This window comes from Vulpes vulpes, chromosome 11 (assembly GCF_048418805.1).
Source record: "Vulpes vulpes isolate BD-2025 chromosome 11, VulVul3, whole genome shotgun sequence".
NCBI classification, from domain to species: Eukaryota; Metazoa; Chordata; class Mammalia; order Carnivora; family Canidae; genus Vulpes; species Vulpes vulpes.
Window position 1 is genome coordinate 78,252,435 of NC_132790.1, and position 20,476 is coordinate 78,272,910.

General features: G+C 40.8%; 1 protein-coding gene across 1 annotated transcript in view; it reads left to right on the top strand.

Annotated features, from left to right (window-relative positions):
- The window catches only part of COL6A5 (collagen type VI alpha 5 chain), a 131,142-nt gene that overhangs the window by 71,308 nt on the left and 39,358 nt on the right, over positions 1-20,476 (top strand). Inside the window, exons 18-31 of the mRNA XM_026015504.2 lie at positions 1,131-1,193; positions 1,876-1,941; positions 2,337-2,390; positions 6,558-6,593; positions 7,090-7,152; positions 8,606-8,668; positions 9,908-9,970; positions 10,580-10,642; positions 12,089-12,139; positions 12,268-12,303; positions 14,025-14,087; positions 15,321-15,383; positions 18,005-18,040; positions 18,156-18,192. Of these exons, the coding sequence (XP_025871289.2) occupies positions 1,131-1,193; positions 1,876-1,941; positions 2,337-2,390; positions 6,558-6,593; positions 7,090-7,152; positions 8,606-8,668; positions 9,908-9,970; positions 10,580-10,642; positions 12,089-12,139; positions 12,268-12,303; positions 14,025-14,087; positions 15,321-15,383; positions 18,005-18,040; positions 18,156-18,192 (757 nt within the window). The remainder of the gene's footprint in view (positions 1-1,130; positions 1,194-1,875; positions 1,942-2,336; positions 2,391-6,557; positions 6,594-7,089; positions 7,153-8,605; positions 8,669-9,907; positions 9,971-10,579; positions 10,643-12,088; positions 12,140-12,267; positions 12,304-14,024; positions 14,088-15,320; positions 15,384-18,004; positions 18,041-18,155; positions 18,193-20,476) is intronic.

A 20,476-nucleotide genomic window follows, 5' to 3' on the forward strand; every position in this document is an offset into this window, starting at 1 on the left:
CTGCAAGTTGAGCGTTAGAGTACAGGTAGAGGGATGTGAGATTCTAGAGGTGGGGGGAAGAGATCGGGAGGGCAATGATGTGCCGTGTGGGGGAGTTAGGCTTTTGATTATTGGGCAATCATAAGCCTTTGAAAGATTCTAAGTATGGAGAGCAAAACTGAATTTGCATGTTAGAATATTACTTGACAGTGGTATGGAGGATGTGTCAGAGATGACACAATTGCAAGGCAAAGATGAGAGGATCTGGAATAATCAAGGTGAGAAGTGATGAAGGCTTCAAGTAAAGCAACATCAGTGAGAACAGAGACAAGACATACTAAGGACATAGCAGGGCCTGGGCTGGAATGAGCAGCGAGAGTGCAGGAGTTAAGTACTCATTCTCAGAGTCATGCGAAGAGTGATAGTCTCCCTAAATTTCGCACCTTAGGTTACTTGCTTCTCTTACCCTGGTTCTGGCTCTGGGACATAAGAGTTCTGGATCTAGGTGACCAGAGAAGCAGGAAAGGAGGAGTAAAATGCCTTCAAGGACCCTGGTTTGGACAAGCTAAGTTGTGAACACTTGAGCTTGAGGTGACAGGTGGAACATTCCTGTGGAGGTTTCCAGTGGGTAATTTAATTGTAAATATCAAAAGTTCCAAAAAAAAAACAAAAAAAACAAAACAAAACAAAAAAAACAAAAGTTCCTAGGCGGGCTGGGATGTCCACTATAATACTCATTAGCAGTATATGACTGTTTAAATTCCAATGAGTGAACATGAAAAATTCTGTTCTTCAGTTGTCCTAGTCACATTTCATGTGCTCGGTATCCACGTAAGGCTAGTTGCTACCATATTGGGCAATGCAAGTATAGAACATTTCTATTACTGTAGAAAGTTCTGTTGGAACTAGACCTAACTATGCTAGGTCATGAGAGTTTTCCCATTTTCAACCTCACTATAGATAATCCTGACCTTAGGCTTGAAACTGTACTGAGGACTGCTTCAGAAGCCTGAGGAAACTGGCTAAGAGAGAGGAACATGGGTCATTTTGTCTGATTGATTTTCTTGCCTCCAAAACACACATTTGACATTTTAACATCATTATAAAACCTTCCTACAAGCTAACTCAGAAGCTCATTTTATTTTTTTCAGGGCAGTCCAGGTTCCAGAGGCCCCCCTGGGGGATATGGAGAGAAAGGCTTCCCAGGAGATCCTGTAAGTTACTTGGGTCTAATTGGCACTGAATTATGTAATTGCTCCAAGTTCCCATTTCCTTTATCTTTTGTTTCCTGCTAACCCATAGGCAAAGGCTGGTCTTGAGAGTCAGGGTAGGAGGTGTTGACTGAGACTTCGTTGCTTAGGAAAAAAAATCTGTGTGCATCTGATCTTGGCTGAATATATCGGAAATTTGGAGCTGGGAACTAAGGTTCCATCCTAATCATCCTTAATGTTATGTTGAGACTTTCAAGTTTCTTTTGGGGGAGAAATTTCCATAATTTTGCTTATCGGGCTTCTAGACTTACAGAGTCCCTATGTGCAGACTTGATTAAAAGGGAACCTTGTTATACCTCTAAGGGAGTGTTGTAAACATGTTTGGACTAGTGCATCAGTGAAGCTGCCAATACAGAGAAGAGAAAATCATCATCACTTCGGCAGGCAGTCTTTAGCAAGCACTCTTATCACTTCATCTGTCACCAAACTCTCTTCAAACTTGGGAAAATATTTCCATTTTTTTCAAAATTGTATGAACTTCAAATATGGAGAATTTTCTCTCACCCCTCCTCACTTAACCTGAATTAGCTCACTACTTGAACATTGTTCCATGGTATTTGAAAAAAAAAAAAAAAAAAGCACTGATATTTCTTGGTTCTAAAATACTTTTGAAATCTTCCTCTAGGGTAATCCAGGACAAAACAGTAACATCAAAGGACAAAAGGGCTCCAAAGGAGAACAAGGAAGACAAGTAATTGGATCTGTTTTATATACATAGATTCTATAGATCTATTTACAAGTGTATAAATGATTAATTCTGTTATTGAGCTGAGACTTTCATAAATTCTAAATTAATTATTTAGTAAAATATGTAACCCTTCTATAATTTGTAGGTTACACTTCTATCATAAAATTACTAGGTTTCTGGCAGGTGATATTATACGGGGAAACTGATAATCAGCAGTACATGTTGATATATCATTTTCCTCTTTAAAAGATATATACTCAGTAGTGTTGATATGCAGAAATATTCTAGCATGACACATCTGTTCTGCTGTTTTAATAGTACCTATTAGGGTTTCTATGCTAATGGAGTTATTCCGAATCTTTTGCCTTAACATTTTGGGGAACCAATTGTATTTCTAGGGTAGAACTGGACAGAAAGGGACACCAGGTGATCCTAATTCCAGAGGAAGTAGGGTAAGTATTTTCATGAGCATTTATTTTCCCCTTTGTATCACTTAAAGTTGCCACAGAGGCATTCACAATACTTGCCGCTGCAGAGTTGGCTGACCCAGGACTGATACATTGGTACTACTGTCATTTGGGCCCAGACAATGTTGTGAGGGACTATCATGTGCTTTATAGGATGTTTCAGAGCATCCCATTCTCCACCCACTAGATGTCAGTAGCACTCACTCCCCCCAAGTTGTGACAGACAAAAATATCTGCACATTTTGCCAAATGTCTGGGGTGAGGGTAGTGAGGAGTGAAGACAGGTGGTGGCGGTGGGGGTTTGGGGGTGGGGAAAATTACTCCTTGTTGAAAACCTCTGTAACAGTCTGCCTTCCTCTTTCCACCTTCCAGAAGCTTTTGAATGTCTTTGGAGAGAGTGCCTTAACATGAAAGCCCTCCTCCAGTAGCTTAGGACCTTTGGGTTTCTATAAGAATATGAATTGGGTAAACATACTCTCTTTCTCTTCAAATGTCGCCAATAGGAAAGAAGAGTCACAGGTAAATTCTTCCCAAATGAATCAAAACACTGGTGACTAGAGCCAAACCTGTAGCAACCTCAAGGCCCCTGGGCGTCTTTATAGCATCTCTTGTGATATCAAGCCTAAAACAGGGATATAGGATCTCCTCTTCTTTTTAAGGAACAACCAAAAAATCGCTTTTCTTTTTGTGGATGATTGAAGTGAGAGGGGACATTTCCAACGTGTTAGAAACCCTTTTACCATGCACTAAGAATGGAGATTATAAAAAGACAATAATGCAGAGCATCCTAGATTTGGCCCTGAGCTTTGTTCAAGAAGGAACTGAAAGTGCTTGGCTTCCTTTTCTATTATAGACTTGGAGTCTTCTCATCACTTTGACGGCTGTGGCTGATTGCCTTTCTCTCTGGAATAGATAGCAGAGAAATGTGTTTTAATTCCTCTTGCCTTTATTTATCTTGAATCATAGAACTTAAGGGATAGGATCCACAGTCAGATGGCTTAGGCTTGGTGGTGCTTCCGGTAAAAATTCTCTGGGACTTTGCCCTCTTCTCCACACAAGAGAATTAAAATTAACCAGAGGAAGCAGGAAAGCAGCAAGATGTACTACATGCAATAAAATTTAAAGATAAATAGATATTTTTGTTGGTTTAAGAGAAAATACTCTTAGTTTGAGATAGCTTTATATCTGTCACCATCAATCAAGCACTTTTTGAAAGAGATTCTAGGGATGAGGTTGGGGATTACTACTTGGATAAACCAGCCAATGACTTTAAGTCACTTCAGACACAGCCAGGCTCTCAGCCTTCTTCTCCCATCTTCACCTACTTTCTTGCCCAGCTCCTACCTTTGTAACTTCTTTTCATCTGAATTGAACAAGGCAATGCCTGAGTGGCTCAGTGGTTGAGCATCTGCCTTTGGCTCAGGTCATGATCCCAGGGTCCTGGGATCGAGTCCCGCATTGAGCTCCTTGAAGGGAGCCTGCTTCTCCCTCTGCCTGTGTCTCTGCCCCCACCCCGCCCCGTGTGGCTCTCATGAATAAATAAATAAAATATTTTTTTTAAAAAAAGGTAATGTAAATATAAAAGAGCATCAAGCTTTTCTACCTCTTCCTTACCTTTCCAGTGAAGACCAGAATTCTCTATAAGGGTCAGAAGATCTTAAGTAGATGACAGATTTGAAGAATGCAAGCAAGCATAAGACACTGCCTCCTGTGTGATAGAATTCCAACTTAGGCAAGTGAATTGTACTAGCTGTTGCCCAAACAGTGGATTGATGTGCTAAGAACCAGAACACTGGAAACAACATTCCAGACCTCTTGTTTTTAGCCTGCCACACACAAGTGCTTACTAATAATTGTGTTTATACTTTTATAGAGTTTATTTTGTGCCAAGTCCTGATCAGATCACTTTCAAATATTAAATCCTCATAACAAGCCTACTAGATAGATACTGTTATTATATCCATTTTATGGATGAAACTAATCAAGGACCCTTGGGCAGCTTGCCCAGGATCAGGATAGGTAGCAAGTGGCAAAACTGGAGTTTGAACCCAGACCTACTTACTCCAGAGTCTGGGGTCCTGGTCCTAACCTCCTGGCTAAGGCTTTTTGCCCAACTGCCCTATGCCACACAGGCTTTAAAGGGCAGTGTCAAGTTCAAAAGAGCCTGACTTCTAGGGACTCCTGGGTGGCTCAGCAGTTGGGCACCTGCCTTCGGCTCAGGTCGTGATCCTGGGTTTCGGGATTGAGTCCCATATCAGGCTCCCTGTGAGGAGCCTGCGTCTCCCTCTCCTGTGTCTCTGCCTCTCTCTCTCTCTCTCTCTCTCTCTCTCTCTCTCTTTCTCTGTCTGTGTCTCTCATGAATAAATAAATATTTTTTAAATATTTTAAAAAATATTTTATTTATTTATTCATGATAGAGAAAGAGAGAGGCAGATACACAGGCAGAGGGAGAAGCAGGCTCCATGCAGGGAGCCTGACATGGGACTCAATCCCGGGTCTCCAGGATCAGGCCCAGGGCTGAAGGTGGCGCTAAACCGCTGAGCTACTGGGGCTGCCCTAAATAAATCTTAAAAAAAAAAAGAAAAAAAAAAAAAAAGCACCTGACTTCCAAAGACACATCCCTAACATATTGTTTGTATGTAGAATAAATGTTCTTTTGTCTTTTTTTAAAAGATTTTATTTATTTATTCATGATAGAGAGAGAGAGAGAGAGAAAGAGAGAGAGGCAGAGACACAGGCAGAGGGAGAAGCAGGCTCCATGCAGGGATCCCGGGTCTCTAGGATCACACCCTGGGCTCAAGGCAGGCGCTAAACCACTGAGCCACCCAGGGATTCCCTCTTTTGTCTTTTTTAATGGAATTATGACATCACAGGGTAACAGTGGCCTCAACATCTGTTTGCTGTTTCTTCGCTGCTTTTTTCTTAGTCACATCAGGGTACAAACAGCTGCCAAGGTACAAGGGGTAACTTCTCCCAAAGAGCATTTGCATTTTGAAAGGAGAGCCCCTGAATCAGGGGGAGAACCCCAGTGGAGGAATTCCAATCAGCTAACCTGGGAGAGATGATACTTGGTCAGGTAATTCATTTGAAGGAATTCCAGAAGGTAGGCAGTTGAAAGAAAACTGATTCTGAAATAATGCCCATGACTACCTTTCTGATGCATGAATAGAATTTTTTAAAAGTCTTTGTCTTATTGCTAAAGTAATCGTAGTTGTTTATCACAACACAGGGTAAATTAATGGTTGAGATGTTCCCAAGCTCACTCAAAGGGGCAGGGATGAGGGGGGCACAAGGGTACAGATTTTATTGTTGCTGTTTAGGAAGGAAGTTAGGATGTGGGGTCTGAATCATCCACCTGATTGCTCTCTGGAAAGGACAGAGTGTGGCAAAGCAGCCACGAGGGGGAGGGCCTGAGCTGGCAAAATGGAAATCACCTCTGGTTAAGTGTAGACAGATTTCTGCCTCCGGAGGATCAGCCGGTTTCTCAGATAAGCACGCAGTGCTGTTGGAACACCGTATAGTGGAGCAGACCCCATCAGCCACTTCCTTCTTGTAGAATTCCATGACAAACCAACAAAAATATCTATTTATCTTTAAAATTTATTGCATGTAGTACATTTTGCTGCTTTCCTGCTTCCTCTGGTTAATTTTAATTCTCTTGTGTGGAGAAGAGGCCAAAACTTCCATGGGCCCATGTGAGGCCCTGAATCTAACAATTTTTACTCTCCTCTAAGATACGTTCAGGGCGTAGGATACAGAAAGATGGATTGGACACAGCTTGTTCTCCTGTAGGAAGCCTCTGATTAGCAGGCAGTGCTTTGTGGGATTTGCTGAAGAGGGAAAGAGAGAAGACAGGTTCTTCAGAATGATCTGATTTTCCAAACAGCCTCCCAAATAATTGTCAGAGATTGTTCGACTGGAGCTGGATCTGTAATGACTTTCACACTGGCTTTCAATCAATCCCCCAAATGTTAGCCTGTAATGAAATGCCCAGGGTGAAAACTTGTCTTTGGAAAGAGCCTCAGGGAAGCCATTTCTGTGAGCTACTCATTACTTATGTCTGTCAGAGAATGAAACAGGCTGGTTTGCCTCTAAAGGCCCCTCCATCTGGATACATACACAACCCTAACACTTTTGCCTTTTCTGTTCCAGGGAAGGGAAGGCCGAAGGGGGTCCCCAGGGGCCTTGGTAAGTACCCTATTCTTTCTGCCCTCCATGGTAGATGGTTCCAAGGAGATTCCTCATATGCAGATGGCACTGGGAATGTAAGAGCATTTGACAGGGACTTTGTAGGAAGTGCAGAACATTAGGCATGGCCACACCAATGCCAGGCAACACAAGGGCCCCTCAGTTCAGCTGCTAGGAACTCGACAGGCCTGACCTAAGGCAGAGCCCCCTTCACGGACACCTCATAGACAAGAGGACCTGAGGGCCATTTGACTGCTTTTCACACGCACGCAAGGAATCAACTGCATGAGAGGAAATTCTTTACTAGAGTCAGAAACAATCTTGTGTTCATTTTTCAGTATGGATATGAATAAAATCCTAGCAAAGTAAAGGGGGAGCCAAGATTCAGTCAAAATAGTACCTGTGTACTATGTATTACGGCACTAGACAGTATAAAGGGAGAATCTGTATGGAAACTGTGTAGAGAAAGTGTTAACACTGAAAATTCATCCATTAGGGGGAGCCGGGAAATCCTGGACCTCAAGGTACCCAGGGAGCTGACGGATTACAAGGCCCACAGGTACGTTGAAGAATTTCATAAATATTGATAAATAATGCTGAGTTATTCGGATGGGGAGCCTGTGGGTAGTTCTGTATAAAAACAAATAACTGAGAAGTGTTTAATATGCTCTTGCTCTCCTCCATGGTTCATGCTTCTGGAATTCTACATTTCCCTTCATGGGAGAGTGATTTCGCTCCATCAAACCTGCTCCTGTTTTGCATTTTCCTCCATTGAATAGAGGAAATGGATGCTCTTGTGTTCAACCTAGTATTGTATCAATTTGTTAGTAATGAATTATTAAGGCCTTAATATAATATTAGTAATCAGTATCAGGATCAACAGATTGGTTTTCCCTAACCGAAGCCCTGCACACAGATCCCATGAAGGAAAGTTAGGAATTGGAAATTGTTATTCAACTCATCTGAAGCGAATTCACAGGGAATGAGTGTGCTTTTAGGATATTACTGATAGGGCTTTACTTGAGCCATTTTTTTTCTTGGTCATACCATTACTGATACGGACATTGGAGTCAGGATATCTCTGTCTTTCATGTTAGAAAGGTGCTGGAGTTATCCCTAGATAATGGCTTTGTAACACATGGTATTTAGTTACCTTATGGAACTCACTTTAAGCCACAACTTGTCTGGAAGGTGTGTATAGCCCTAAGACCTTCTCAAGAATTCATTTTTCTTTTAGCAAGTTTCAGATGATTCACACTAAGGTAGAATTTGCTTTCTCTTGAGGGTTCTAAGGTCCCTGAATCAAGCCACCAGCTAGCAAATCCTTTAAATTGAATAACCATGGAACCAGCCTAGATCCATCCCCAGGCTTTGTAGGGAGAGGGGTGATATTACCTCGGCTACTCTGGGGTCCCTTTGATACTTAGAGAGTGAACCAAGGCTAGTCCAGTGGATGCAGCAACCATTTTGCACTGGGCAGCCAGGGTCATTTTATAGCTGGTGTTTTGATGGTGGGAAACTCTACTAACACTTCTAGTTTTTTCTTCCATGTGAGAGATCTATACGAGAACCATGTTTGATGGTAAATATAGTAGAAAATATGATTAAATTCCCTTGCTAAAATGTCCTTTTGTGTTAACTTGAAACAAATTTGCTCTCTATTTTACACATTGATGATGAGCATTCTGGCCCAGGTAACCTGCCCCAACAAAGGAATCCATCTGACTGTTGTTTATGTCTTACTTCCTTCTTCTAAGGGTTTTATTTCTTCTTTTGGTCTCCTGTCCATTTCTTCCTGTCAGAGGGGATGGAGTCTTAGACCCAGGGAAGGATTCCTTGATAAGATCTATGCCATTGAGTCTGGGTCTCCTCTCCATTCCTATTGTAAGATATGCTTAACCTCAGACTTAAAGGTCTACTTGAAGGATTGGAACAGTGCTTTTCTGTGGATTTGTTTCAAAAGTATATATTCATTGCTTCACTGCACTATGTTTCTTTTGTTATCACCAAAGGGATTAAATGGAATTCCTGGCAGGAAAGGAGAGAAGGGAAGCGAGGGGCATAAAGGACCTCAGGTAAGTGACTCAGGAACCTTAGAGTCAGCCATCTCCAGTGAGACCATTTCCTCTTATTTCAAAAACATTGTAATATATAGTTTATTTTTATGTTATCTACATATGGGGCATTTTATTTTTCAATCAACTTGGGTCAAAAAATTGGGGACAAATTTTTAACATAGCCTTGATTCCTTGCACATCTCTTAAGCCATCCTCTCTCTCCTTCATTGGAGGTTTATTGAGAGGGCACAGACCCATCACATCAGCCTGAGGAAAGCATTTAGAAGAATATGAATCTTGCTGACTTGCGGACATTTCAAAACCTGATACACTATTCAGGTTTTTCTGACTTTAAAAAATCTAGCTGTGTCATGCATATCTCCATTGATGGTAGATATTTGAAATTGAGTCTACAAAGATGTCTTGCTACCCAAATTGATTTGATTCCTCAGTTCAGCTTTGAATTCACCCTCTGAATCTCTTTGGTCCTTGAGTTTCTGACAGTGAGTAATAAGAGTTGGGATGGTGAGGGAGTCCTGTGAAAAATGTTCTGAATTTGTTCACTTCTTTAGCTCTCCATAGCAAGAGCTCAGAAGACAAGGAATACATGTGTTTGCCCAGTTATTATTGTAGCACGTTTGTGGAAGATATCTTTGGCCATTTGCATACTGGGACTGAAACACATTCTGTTTTGGATGTACGCATGGTGCAGTGCACACACATGGCAATGTCTTGTTCTCACAAAATCAGTACATCACAACAAATTTGCTGCATTTAGAAATAACATTTGTCATGACAAGAGCACCTTTTTTTATTTCTCACTAAGGCCTCATACGAACTAGTGGAATCCCTGCTTATGCAGACTTGTGGTCTTCTAATCGGGTCTATACCCTGAGTCACCTGCTTTGAGTGCAGATATCTCTTTCCCCTGGGTAGCTGGATCTCTTATTAAGGAGGCATCAAGGAACTGTTGGAGGGCAGCCTGGGTGGCTCAGTGGTTTAGCACCGCCTTCAGCCCAAGTCCTGATCCTGGAGACTCTGATCAGGCTCCCTGCAGGGAGCCTGCTTCTCCTTCTGCCTGTGTCTCCGCCTCTCTCTATGTGTGTGTCTCTCATGAATAAACAAATTGTTTTTAAAATCTTAAAAAAAAAAAAAAAAGGAGCTTTTGGAAATGACATGAAGAAAAGCAAACCTAATCTAATGCCTTTTCTAAGAATTCCTACAGTGACAACATATGTGTCTCCCAATTTCATTCAGGGCTCTTCTGGGCCAGTGGGAGCTAAAGGGAATGTTGGAAGTCCTGGGCCTCCAGGGAAAAAAGTAAGTGTTACCTCTTTAAAAATTCAAATACTGAGAAAAAAGTACCTCCCTTCTTTTCTTGATTTCCATGTTAATTCCTCACGTGATCTAGGCACCATCAGCCACCTACCGGCTTTCTGCTGATGCATTCTTTCCCTTCCTTTGAGGAAAGAATTTCTAACTGCTTATCTCTTCCCTGAAACTGCTCCATTTCACAAAGAGACACAGTGATCTCACACATCATAAAACAACTCTGGAAAAATCTCTTCCTTCGCCAATTTCCTGAATGCACGAATATACATGATGGCAGAGTCCGCCAGGGAGAGAAAGGGTGTCCAGACTGAAATCTATTTGTGCATACAGTTCTCTAATTCACCCTACTGTCTCTGAAGTGGCTCTGTTGGAGCAAGTCAGACAGCAGACTATTGGTCCATTCAGAATCCCACTCACCTGCTTAAAACCTTTCAGTGGCTCTCTTCTCCAGCTTGGTGAACCTGGCACCTATGCAGTCACCCTGGGGCTGAGCTCAGAAAGAAGGTCCTCTTGCTTGATTTAAGGCTCTGCTTTCACCATCTTGAAAGTCTTAGTTTGATTTTACTGATCTTGAGCTTTTCTTGTCTCACTTACTAGGGAGAATCTGGAATTCTTGGAGATCCAGGGCCAATGGGGCAAGCTGGACAGAGAGGAAGACAGGTATGAGGTTTTAGAAACCTTGCTTTTTTGCTATTCTAAAGACTCAGTTTGGTGGCAAAGAGAGGGGGACTGATGCCATCAGCCTAAACACCTGCGGTATTGAGAGGTATTTTAGGACCTCCTAAGAAGATACTGGGACATCCTCCCACGCCCTGCAGCTCTCATTCTATAGCTAGTGTGTCTGTTAAAGCCAGTGGAAAAGGGGGCATGCAGAGACGATAATGGATAAGTTACAGTAGGATATTTCAATATTTTCACAACCAGTATGGCTATATATATGCATGTCAGCTGAAAAATAGCACTGCCCATTTCTCGCCCTGTCTTGCAAATCTCTAGGGCAGCAACAAGAAGAGGGGAGTAGAGCCAAGAAATGAGCCATCTGTTCTAGTAACTTTGGCTGTACCAGCATCTCTGTCCATGGAGCAGCCAATATAGGAAAGATTTTTTCATTTCTTTTCAAAAATAATGTTTTTTATAAATGTTATATATAGATATTGTAGAAAAATGACTAGGCATAGAAGATGAGAAATGGGGAAGAAAAATTACCCATAATCTCACTCTTGACATATTTCTTATTAACATCCTAGAGATACCAAAACAAATTACTCAATTTTCCCCTCTTAAAAGTGTATCATGATTATATTTCTGTTATTATATTTCCCCCTAAGCATTATTTTAATAGCTTCAAAATAGCCTACTGAATATGTATACCTTAGTTCATTTGACCAACCTCTTGCTATTGAATACCTGATTTATTTTCAATCTTTTACTGCCATAAACAGCACAGCAATGAACATTCTTGAATCTAAATTTTTAGACAAAATCATAATTTCTATGTAGAAATTTCTAGAAGTAGCATAACTGGTTCAAAGAATGTGTGCCTATTTAAGTAAAGCTGAACTCTTTTACAAAGTACCCTCAGGAATATTCAAATGATGTATGCACCATGTGTTATGCAGGAGAATGCACGCTTCAGGGCATCCACACCCATAGTGGGTGTGTCACTTTCTTTTTTTTAATCTTTACCAGTTTTATTAACAAGAAATAATATCTCACCACTATTTCAAATTGCATTTCTTTGGTTATTAGTGAAGATGACATTTTTCCATATGTCTATCAGCCATTTGCAATTCTTCTTTGTGGAAATTCCTTATCTATGCCCTTTGAATCAGCTCCTAATATTCCAGGGAAGTAAGTGCTACTAACTCCTTTGGTCCTGACTGAGCATTTCTCTGCCCCCACAGTGTTTACAGAGTAGAGCTGGCCAAAGTACCAGGGTACATACCAGGAAATGAGGAGAACTTAGCAATGTGCATGTCCCCAGAGTTCAAGGTCACTGATAAGGCCCCCCTACCTGGAAGTCCCCAGTGCTTCTCTTCTGATACTAGTATAGATTGCGGCTAAGTTTCACTTTTGAGAAATTAAAATGAACTGATATTTTCACAGGGAGATGATGGCATCCCAGGCTATGGTCATATGGGACGAAAGGGCGTAAAGGTAAATATGGAAAGCAATTATTTCTTTAATTGATGGAACAATTGATGCAATAAGTAAATACAAGAAGAAACAATCATACTGCAGAAGTGGTCTATTGATTTATTTATGTTTTCTGCTGCAAATTGTAGGGCCCAAGAGGATTCACTGGAGATATGGGGCAAAAGGTACTGTACACATGACTTTCTTTCGAAATGACCATGACCATGGGGCCTGCATGGCTCAGTGGTTGAGCGTCTGCCTTTGGCTCAGGTCATGATCCCAGTGTCCTGGGATTAAGTCCCATGTCAGGCTCCCCACAGGGAATCTGCTTCTCCCTCTGCCTATGTCTCTGCCTCTCTCCCTGTGAATAAATAAATAAAATCTTCAAAAAAATTTTCCATGATCTTAACTTTCTACTTGAGAATTAAGATTAAAGAAAACAAAAACAAAAAGCAAGGCAATCGTTTTGCCAGGGCTTCACCAACAAAGGACCATACTTAACTACTATGGATCTTTAAATTCGAAAAGATTGTCCTGTCCTTCATGGCTGGATATCCCTGGTCTTGAAACTCTACCTCTAGACATCCTCTCGAGTTTAGTCCTTCTGTCCTCTTGATTTCTCTGCCTCAGGGAGTCTCATTCCAAACTCTTGGCTTCTGCAATTGCTATCTGTTCTTTATCATTGTAGCCTTCACTGCCCTTCACCTGGAAGGTGACAACAGTCTTTTCATTGGTCTCCACTTCCACCTTCTCACTGCATCGGTTAGTCCCAAACACCACTGTCACTCGGTATCTTCCATAGTGTAACCTACTCATGTTCCTCTCCTGAGCAGTTTTCAGAATTCCTCATTGCCTCCCAGATTGAAATCCACCTCCATGATCTACAACCAGACATACCTTCCATTTCAGTCCGAGTGGGTCCTGTTATGTCTGTTCTTATACACTGGAATTCTGGGATAAGATTTCCTTTTTTTTTTTTTAACGTGTCCTATCTATAAGAGTGTCTTCCAATAGTTGGTGCTCAAATTAAAATACAAAATATGGATTACAAAATATTGAATGTCTAAACAAATCAAATCAACTATAGGAAAACAGTCAATTTTTGAATCCTCTTAAAAGTGCTTTTAGGAACACCTGGGTGGCTCAGGGGTTGAGGGTCTGCCTTTGGCTTAGGGCATGATCCAGGAGTTCTGGGATAGAGTCCCACACTGGGCTCCCTGCAGGGAGCCTGCTTCTCCCTTTGCCCATGTCTCTGCCTCTCTCTCTGTATCTCTCATGAATAAATAAATCAAATCTTTTAAAAAAATGCTTTTAATGGATGAATTACCAGAAGAGATTCTTTCTTTAGCTAAAGAAGAGTGCAAAAAGGAACTATATAAAAAACTATTAGGATAAGAGTTCTCATTAAAGAAGACCAATTTTCTAATAAAGGGAGAAAATTTGCATATTTCAATTTAGGGATAAATGTGAAATTAGTTTTTTGATAACCAGGTGCTAAAATTCATTTCTCACCAAGATCAGAGTAAATTTTTCTAAACTTCAGCTGTTTCAGAAATGATTCATGAATTTAGGAAGTAATTAATGATTTAGTATTTTCTGTAGTTAATACTCCATATGTTTTCTCTGATTTTCAAGGATTTTTTTCTTTAGATACTTTTAGTAACTGATTGGGTAGCCATTGCCTTGATATTTATGCATAAATATTTGTATTCTTAGAAAATTAAAAATAGTTTGGGAAATATTTAAGTGTATTGATAACTTCGTTCCAAGAGAGGAGAAGTTGACATTTACTGTTTAATATATAGTATAGTTATAAGATCAATTCAATATTATATTAGAGAAAATTATTTTTATTCTTTCATAGCAAATATTTTAATATCTTGATTTCTTATATCTGAATTTTTAGGGTGATGTTGGTGATCCTGGAGTTCCTGGAGGTCCTGGACCCAAAGGATATAGGGGATTAACAGTAAGTGACCTATAATTGCAGAAATAATAGATGTTTCCTTGGAAGACTCTGGCTTTTGTGTTGTAATAATAAATGTGGATTATTGATCTAACCTAGGGCCACTGAAATGCTATTCCCTGACTGTGTGACCTTCACCACACCTTTTCAGGGTCTCTATTTCTATAACATGAGACTTGAACTTGACACCAAAGATCACTTTCAGCTCTAAAATTCTCTATGGTTCCATGAATCTGAACTATTTTAAAGATTTATAGATTGATAACTGGCTGTTCCAAGAAATGTCAGTGCCTTTAGTATTTTCTAAGACACATTAAAGCCCAGAATATTAACCCTGAATGGAAATGCAGCGGACTTCTTCCCACTGTGTCCCTGAGAGTTTTCTGACAATTCCACTACCCATAACCAAGGTCATCTAGGGTATTCATTTTAAGGAAAGCTGTTGAGATCTTCTAATTATCATAGAGTAGAATGTTACAGTTTTTTAAAAAACAAAACGCTGAGCCAAGCATCTTTTCATTTTGAAGTGTGAGCATGATATCAGTGGTCATTATCAGCATGAAAGAGATGCAGTTCACCAGATATTTTCCATCTGGCTGGACAAATTTCATTAGCATCCATATCCATCACCCAGAAGCATGAGAATGGCACCGCCCACCCACATCCTTTTATGTATGGGAAGAATTATTTTTTGTATTTGATCCTTTGCAGATGGGAAGTTTTTAATTAGATCTCTGTGTGCCCTAGTATATTTGTTTGTTTTTTTTAGTACCAATCCTAGTTTATGACTAATTTACATTCCAATGCACAACCAGTGCCAGAGCAAAGTATGTTACTAAATGGAGAGGCTAAGAGGGAAATGGATGTTTTCCAGTGGTTAAGAATGGCTATTTATATTATAAGTAAGGCATTTACTTGACTTGAATTAATAGTTGCTTTCTTTAAAAACATTTCTAAGGAGTGCCTGGGTGGCTCCATGGGTTAAGTGTCCGGCTCTTGATTTCAGCTCAGGTCATGATCTCAGGGTTTTGGGATCAAGCCCTACATTGGGCCTGTGCTCAGCCTGGAGTCTGCTTGAAATTCTCTATCTTCCTCTCCCTCTACCCCTACCCCTGCTCACGGGGCTCTCTAGATAAATAAAATCTTTAAAAAAAATGTTTTTTAATTGTAAAATCTCATTAAAACTGAGAAAGTTTGATAGACAGTGTAAAAACTAAATCATGTTCCTATCTGCAGCTCACTGTTGGCCGGAAAGGTGAGAAGGGATCTCCAGGACCCCCAGGCCCTCCTGGACGAAGAGTAAGTACACCATGAGAACTAAGTAGCCTATACTGGTCTCTAGGATGTTCCCTGGAAGGGGTACAGAATTTAAAGTCAGACTGCTGGGTTCAAGTCCAAATTCTGCTTCTTGCTAGCTGTGTGCCCTTGGGCCAGTCACCTGGTCTCTCAGTTTACTTCCAAAATGGGGATGACATATCCTGTCCTACCACCTCAGAAGGTAGCTGAAGATCAGGTTCTCAAATGTGAGCACTCTTTGTGAATGATAAAGCTCAATGCAAATATTAGCTGTTACTGTTTTGTTTTGTTTTGTTTTGTTTTTTGGTTTTTTTGCTAAAGCTTAAAAATAGGGATGGGAATGCATAAGCTTCATAAAGGTGTCCTGGCAAAGTTCCATCATGCAAGACAAGTTGGTGGTTTCCCAAATCACTCTTGTTGCCTTCCCATCTTCAAAATGTAGACTCCAGAGAGATTTGGAAATATAACTGCAGCTTCCCGCTATGCTTCCACTGCAAGAGAAATGTCACCTCTGGAAGCATTCCCAGGCAGAGTCAGGCACATCTCCCAGTGATGAAACATCCATATCTCTATTTTAGTGCCTCTCATGTTATCATAATGATTTATTTACACACCTCTCTCCCCTGATGAGCATAATCGGGTAAGAACTAAAAGTTGCCAACACCTGGGTTTGTGTAGGAGGTGCAGGAAGCATTGTGTACAGCATGGAGAAACAGTTTATCTTGTTTTGTGCATTCTGAATGTTTTATGACTACCTGTAGGGGTTCTTTGACTTGGGATCTTCTAGAGAAAACTAAAGCATGGATGTTTTGTGGATGACAATAGTATGAGAGTCAATTGGCTGTAAAGGATACTCTAATACATCCTTTTTCTTTCACATTAAGGAACTAGTGAATATGTAACCTCCTGGGTGAGAACCTAGTCTCTGAGTCATACTGATCTGGTCTGGATTTCTCTCCTTTCCAGATTCTGGAGCTCCCATGTGGGGGTCTGCATCTTCCCAGCCTAGTACTTGGCACTACTGGTCCACTAGAGTATGGTTTCACTGTCTTGAGCTTGCTGGTCTGCCAGAACTCAGCTTCTCTGACTTGGGCCCTGCTGGTCTTCTAGAATCAGATTAGCTTATTTGTCTTGAGTTCTAAATCCTCAGCCTCTACTTAAGAGCTTGCTCAAATTCTTCTCCAACTCTGTCCTTTAGGACAGATTCTCTGAGCTCTGATCCTCTGTAAGATGTGGGCTGCTTATCTATTTATTAGTCAGAAACTTCCTCTCTCTGTTTAAATGTCTGTGCATTCTTTTCTGTCTTCTGCAATAGCCTACAAAAGGAAGGATGAAACTCTGCATCTCTTAGTGAGACATGTAATTTCCTGATTCTGGTTAGGAAGAATCTGGGCTCTCAGTGTGTAGAATTAAAGATGCCACACTTCTGGATAGCACCAGCAGCACACAATGGGCCATCTCAGCATTCAGCAGACATTTAACTGTTTATTAGGTGGATTGATGCATGGATGGTTGGATGGATGGATGGATGGATGAATGGATCAATGGATGGATTGATAGATGATGGTTAGATGTACAGATGACCCAGCTGTCATTCAGAATAGGAGTTCTTAGACTGACATCCCTGGTTGAGCTTCTGAGGCCAGTGAAATTGTATGAGTGTAAGCTTGTAATAGCATTTTCTGGAGCCAGCATACTAGCATTCACCAGCTGCCCAAAGAGACCTATGTGCATTGAACATGTTAAGAACCGCTGCCAAGGAGAAGGCTGATCCTGATAAAGGAAGTAATAAGGGGAAAAGAGAAAATTTCAAGCTGTGAAAAAAAGCATTGCCATTCTTTTAGGAAGCTTCCTTGATTCATTTCAGGCAATTATGTGTACTCCTTTGTTTATAACCTCTCACATTTATGAGCTTACTTTTTGGGTGTAATGCTCTTCTTTTGTGTAATGCCTATTTTGCCCTGTAAAATGTCTCTGGTTCTTTCACATATGTAGAGGTTGTATGCTACCACCTGCATTTTAAATGACTTGATTTGTAATACATCTGTACCTCTGAATTCTCAATAAATTCCTCTCCTTGTGGTATGCTTTGGGAAGCCTGTTGTTTACATTTCAAGTTTTCTCATGAGAAGTACCTTCTAAGTGTTATTATATCTTTAGTACAAACATCTTTAAAAAATACTTCTGGGGCACCTGGGTAGCTCAGTGGTTGAGCATCTGCCCTTGGGACAGGTCATGATCACAGAGTCCTGAGATCAAGTCCCACTCAGGCTCCCTGCAGGGAGCCTGTTTCTCCCCCTACCTATGTCTCTGCCTCTTTCTCTCTGTATCTCTCATAAATAAATAAGTTTTTTAAAAAGAAAGAAATACTTGTTTCTTTACTTCTCACCTACAAAAGTAATTCAGTTCACTCTGAGCAGACATTAGCTTAACTGATCTAACACTGAAACAAAGAAGTTTGCACCTTGATTAAGTAGGGACATAGCATTGTAATCTACCAGTTCAGGAATAATTTAATTGCTCTCTGCCAGCTGTGTTTTTAAGAATGAAGGTTTTTTTTCTTTACTCTTGTTCTGTCACTCAAATTTACATACCAATAACTTGCTCTGGTTTTGTTTTCCTAGGGCATGAAAGGCATGGCAGGGAAGCCTGTATATTCTGTACGTATTCCTTATTCACAAATGAAAGCCTAACCAGTCCAATAGCAAATAAATATGGCAACTTAGAGGTCGCTGTGCTCATGTTTCTGTTCTCTTTTTCTTTTTTTATTTACAGCAATGTGATCTGATCCAGTTCATGCGGGACCATAGTCGTGAGTATCTGTGTGTCATGGAACAAGGGAGTCGGTGTATTGGTGAGGGCCCTTAGGAGGTGTGGTGTGGGTATGCAGAAGCAGTAAACTGAATCCACTGGTGGCATGCGTCCTCTACAACAGCCTTGTCCCAAGTACTTGCTGTAGGAACAGCTCACATCAAAGGTGGGAAGGAAAAGGGTATACGTAAAAGACTCATGAAGTGTGATTCATATATGAGAGAAAATGTGCTTATGGGAAACAATTAGAAACCAACTCAAAAGTTGTGTGAATTAGCTCACATGAATACAGCAATTTTGTACAAAGGTCTGTTAGGGATAGTGTTAAAGGGATGAGCATGGGGATTTCAGTTGAGTTAGTTACTGAGTCAATGAAGTCTCCTTGGATAGGATTACTTGAGTCTAGTTAGAGGGAAGTGATGGGGAGAGGCAAGAGAATAATTTCAGAAGAGGAATAAAGCAGAAGTCAACAGAGAGATTGTCTTTGGTTATGAAGAAGGGAAATGAGGTAGAAAAAGCCAAGTGATTTCATTTGTGAAAACTTATCCCAAGGACATAAAGCAAAAGAAAGAAAAATGATAGTTAAATATGTTGTTGAAATATTATTCATTAGAACAAAGTGAATGAATATATCTTTAGACTGTTTGCACTTAGAGACTAGTTAGGCAATGGTGTATCATCTTCTGATTAAATACCAAGCAGATATGTTTTTGTTTTAAGATTCAATCAGAATATGAATAATACTGTCATTAAAAGGAAAAAATTATATTGGATCCTTAGTATTTTTACATATAGGTAAATATGTACATAAAAATAAATTCTAGAAGCAAAAGTAGAGAAATGTACAACTTACTTTATTAGAATGGTAGAGTTTTAGGTGATTTGTCTTTTTTCATGCTTCCATTTTGACTTAAAATGAGGCTTATACAATCACAATCAGAAGAATGTAAGATGGGAAAACTGGAGAGACCTAACCTAACCTATCATTGGATAACAATGTAGGCATTGCAAGTGTGAGGCAAGGAAAGAACAACAACAAAAACAAGTTTGAGATATGTGTAAGGCCAGAGCGGGAGAGGCTTAGTGCCACTGTGGAAGAGAAGGCAGGAGGAACTGGGAAAGAGAATCTCTTGGCAGGAAAATAGGATAACTCTAAGCATTTTAGAGGCAGGGAAATGCTGTGTGGGCCCTAAATTAAATGATCAGTGGGCAGCTAAATAAATGGACTGAAATAAAAGTGAGAGTCAAGAGAGGAGACTGGGATGTTGAAGTCATTTCACTCCTTAAGGTCACAGGGATAAGTGAGGTCCTAAGGATGTGAAATACAGAAAAGGAAACAGAAAGCCAAGGGATGAACCCAGGAAGACATCTTAGCAGAAAAAGTGGAGCCAAAGGACAGCAGTGGCATTACAGAAATGAGAAAGTCCCACAAATGAGGGGAACTTGAAAAGAAGCAAGAAAAGGCCAACAGACAGAAGATTCAAAGGGAAGGGACCTGGGTGGAAAGACATTGCTCAAGAACGTCTCTCCAGGCTCTCCAGCACCCAGAGGAAGTGAGAACCAGGGTCCGGGCCCCCAGGTGCAGGGTGTAGAACAGAGGGAAAGCCATTGTAGGGGAAGAGAGTTCTCAGGAAACCAACAGGTATCTTCCCAAGGAAGAATGAAGGAGGAGGAAGTCGTGGGGGAAATAAACACTGGCCTGTTGAGGGTTAGTGATTTGAAGACAGTTTTCCAACCCTGAATGAAAGGAGTTAGCTGCGAAATTAGGGGGCCAGGGGAATGTGGGTTCTGTAACCAGACAGGGTGCTGATTGGTAAGCATGGAACTCCAGAATGCAGAACCCAGATGGGATTTGGGTGACATGTCTTTAGAGCTAATTCAGAGGGCCTCATTTTATAGGTGACATCATGGAGGCCCTGTGGGTTGGGCTCCTGGTCTAACACGTTTGCTCTTCAGTCCTATAACACTGCACAAAGGCCAGTGACTGAGACCCTACCCCCAGAATAAAACAAGAGCTCTAGGGGGCTAAGAGGAATGTGGAGTAGAGGTGGTTGTGTTAGGAGTTAGTTGGACATGTAGGTAGTCAGGGCCAGGGTCTCCAACAAAAAAACAGGGAGTTAGAACAGCTAAGGCAAAAACTCACTAGCATCCTGTTTTACAGCTTAGCGTCCTGTCTAGCAGCTTCTGCAGAAGTGACTTTCACAAAACATCTTGAAACAAAACAATTAACTATAAAACATTGGTCACTTTCACCAGTTGAAGCAGTTAAGTCTTCAAATGTCAGC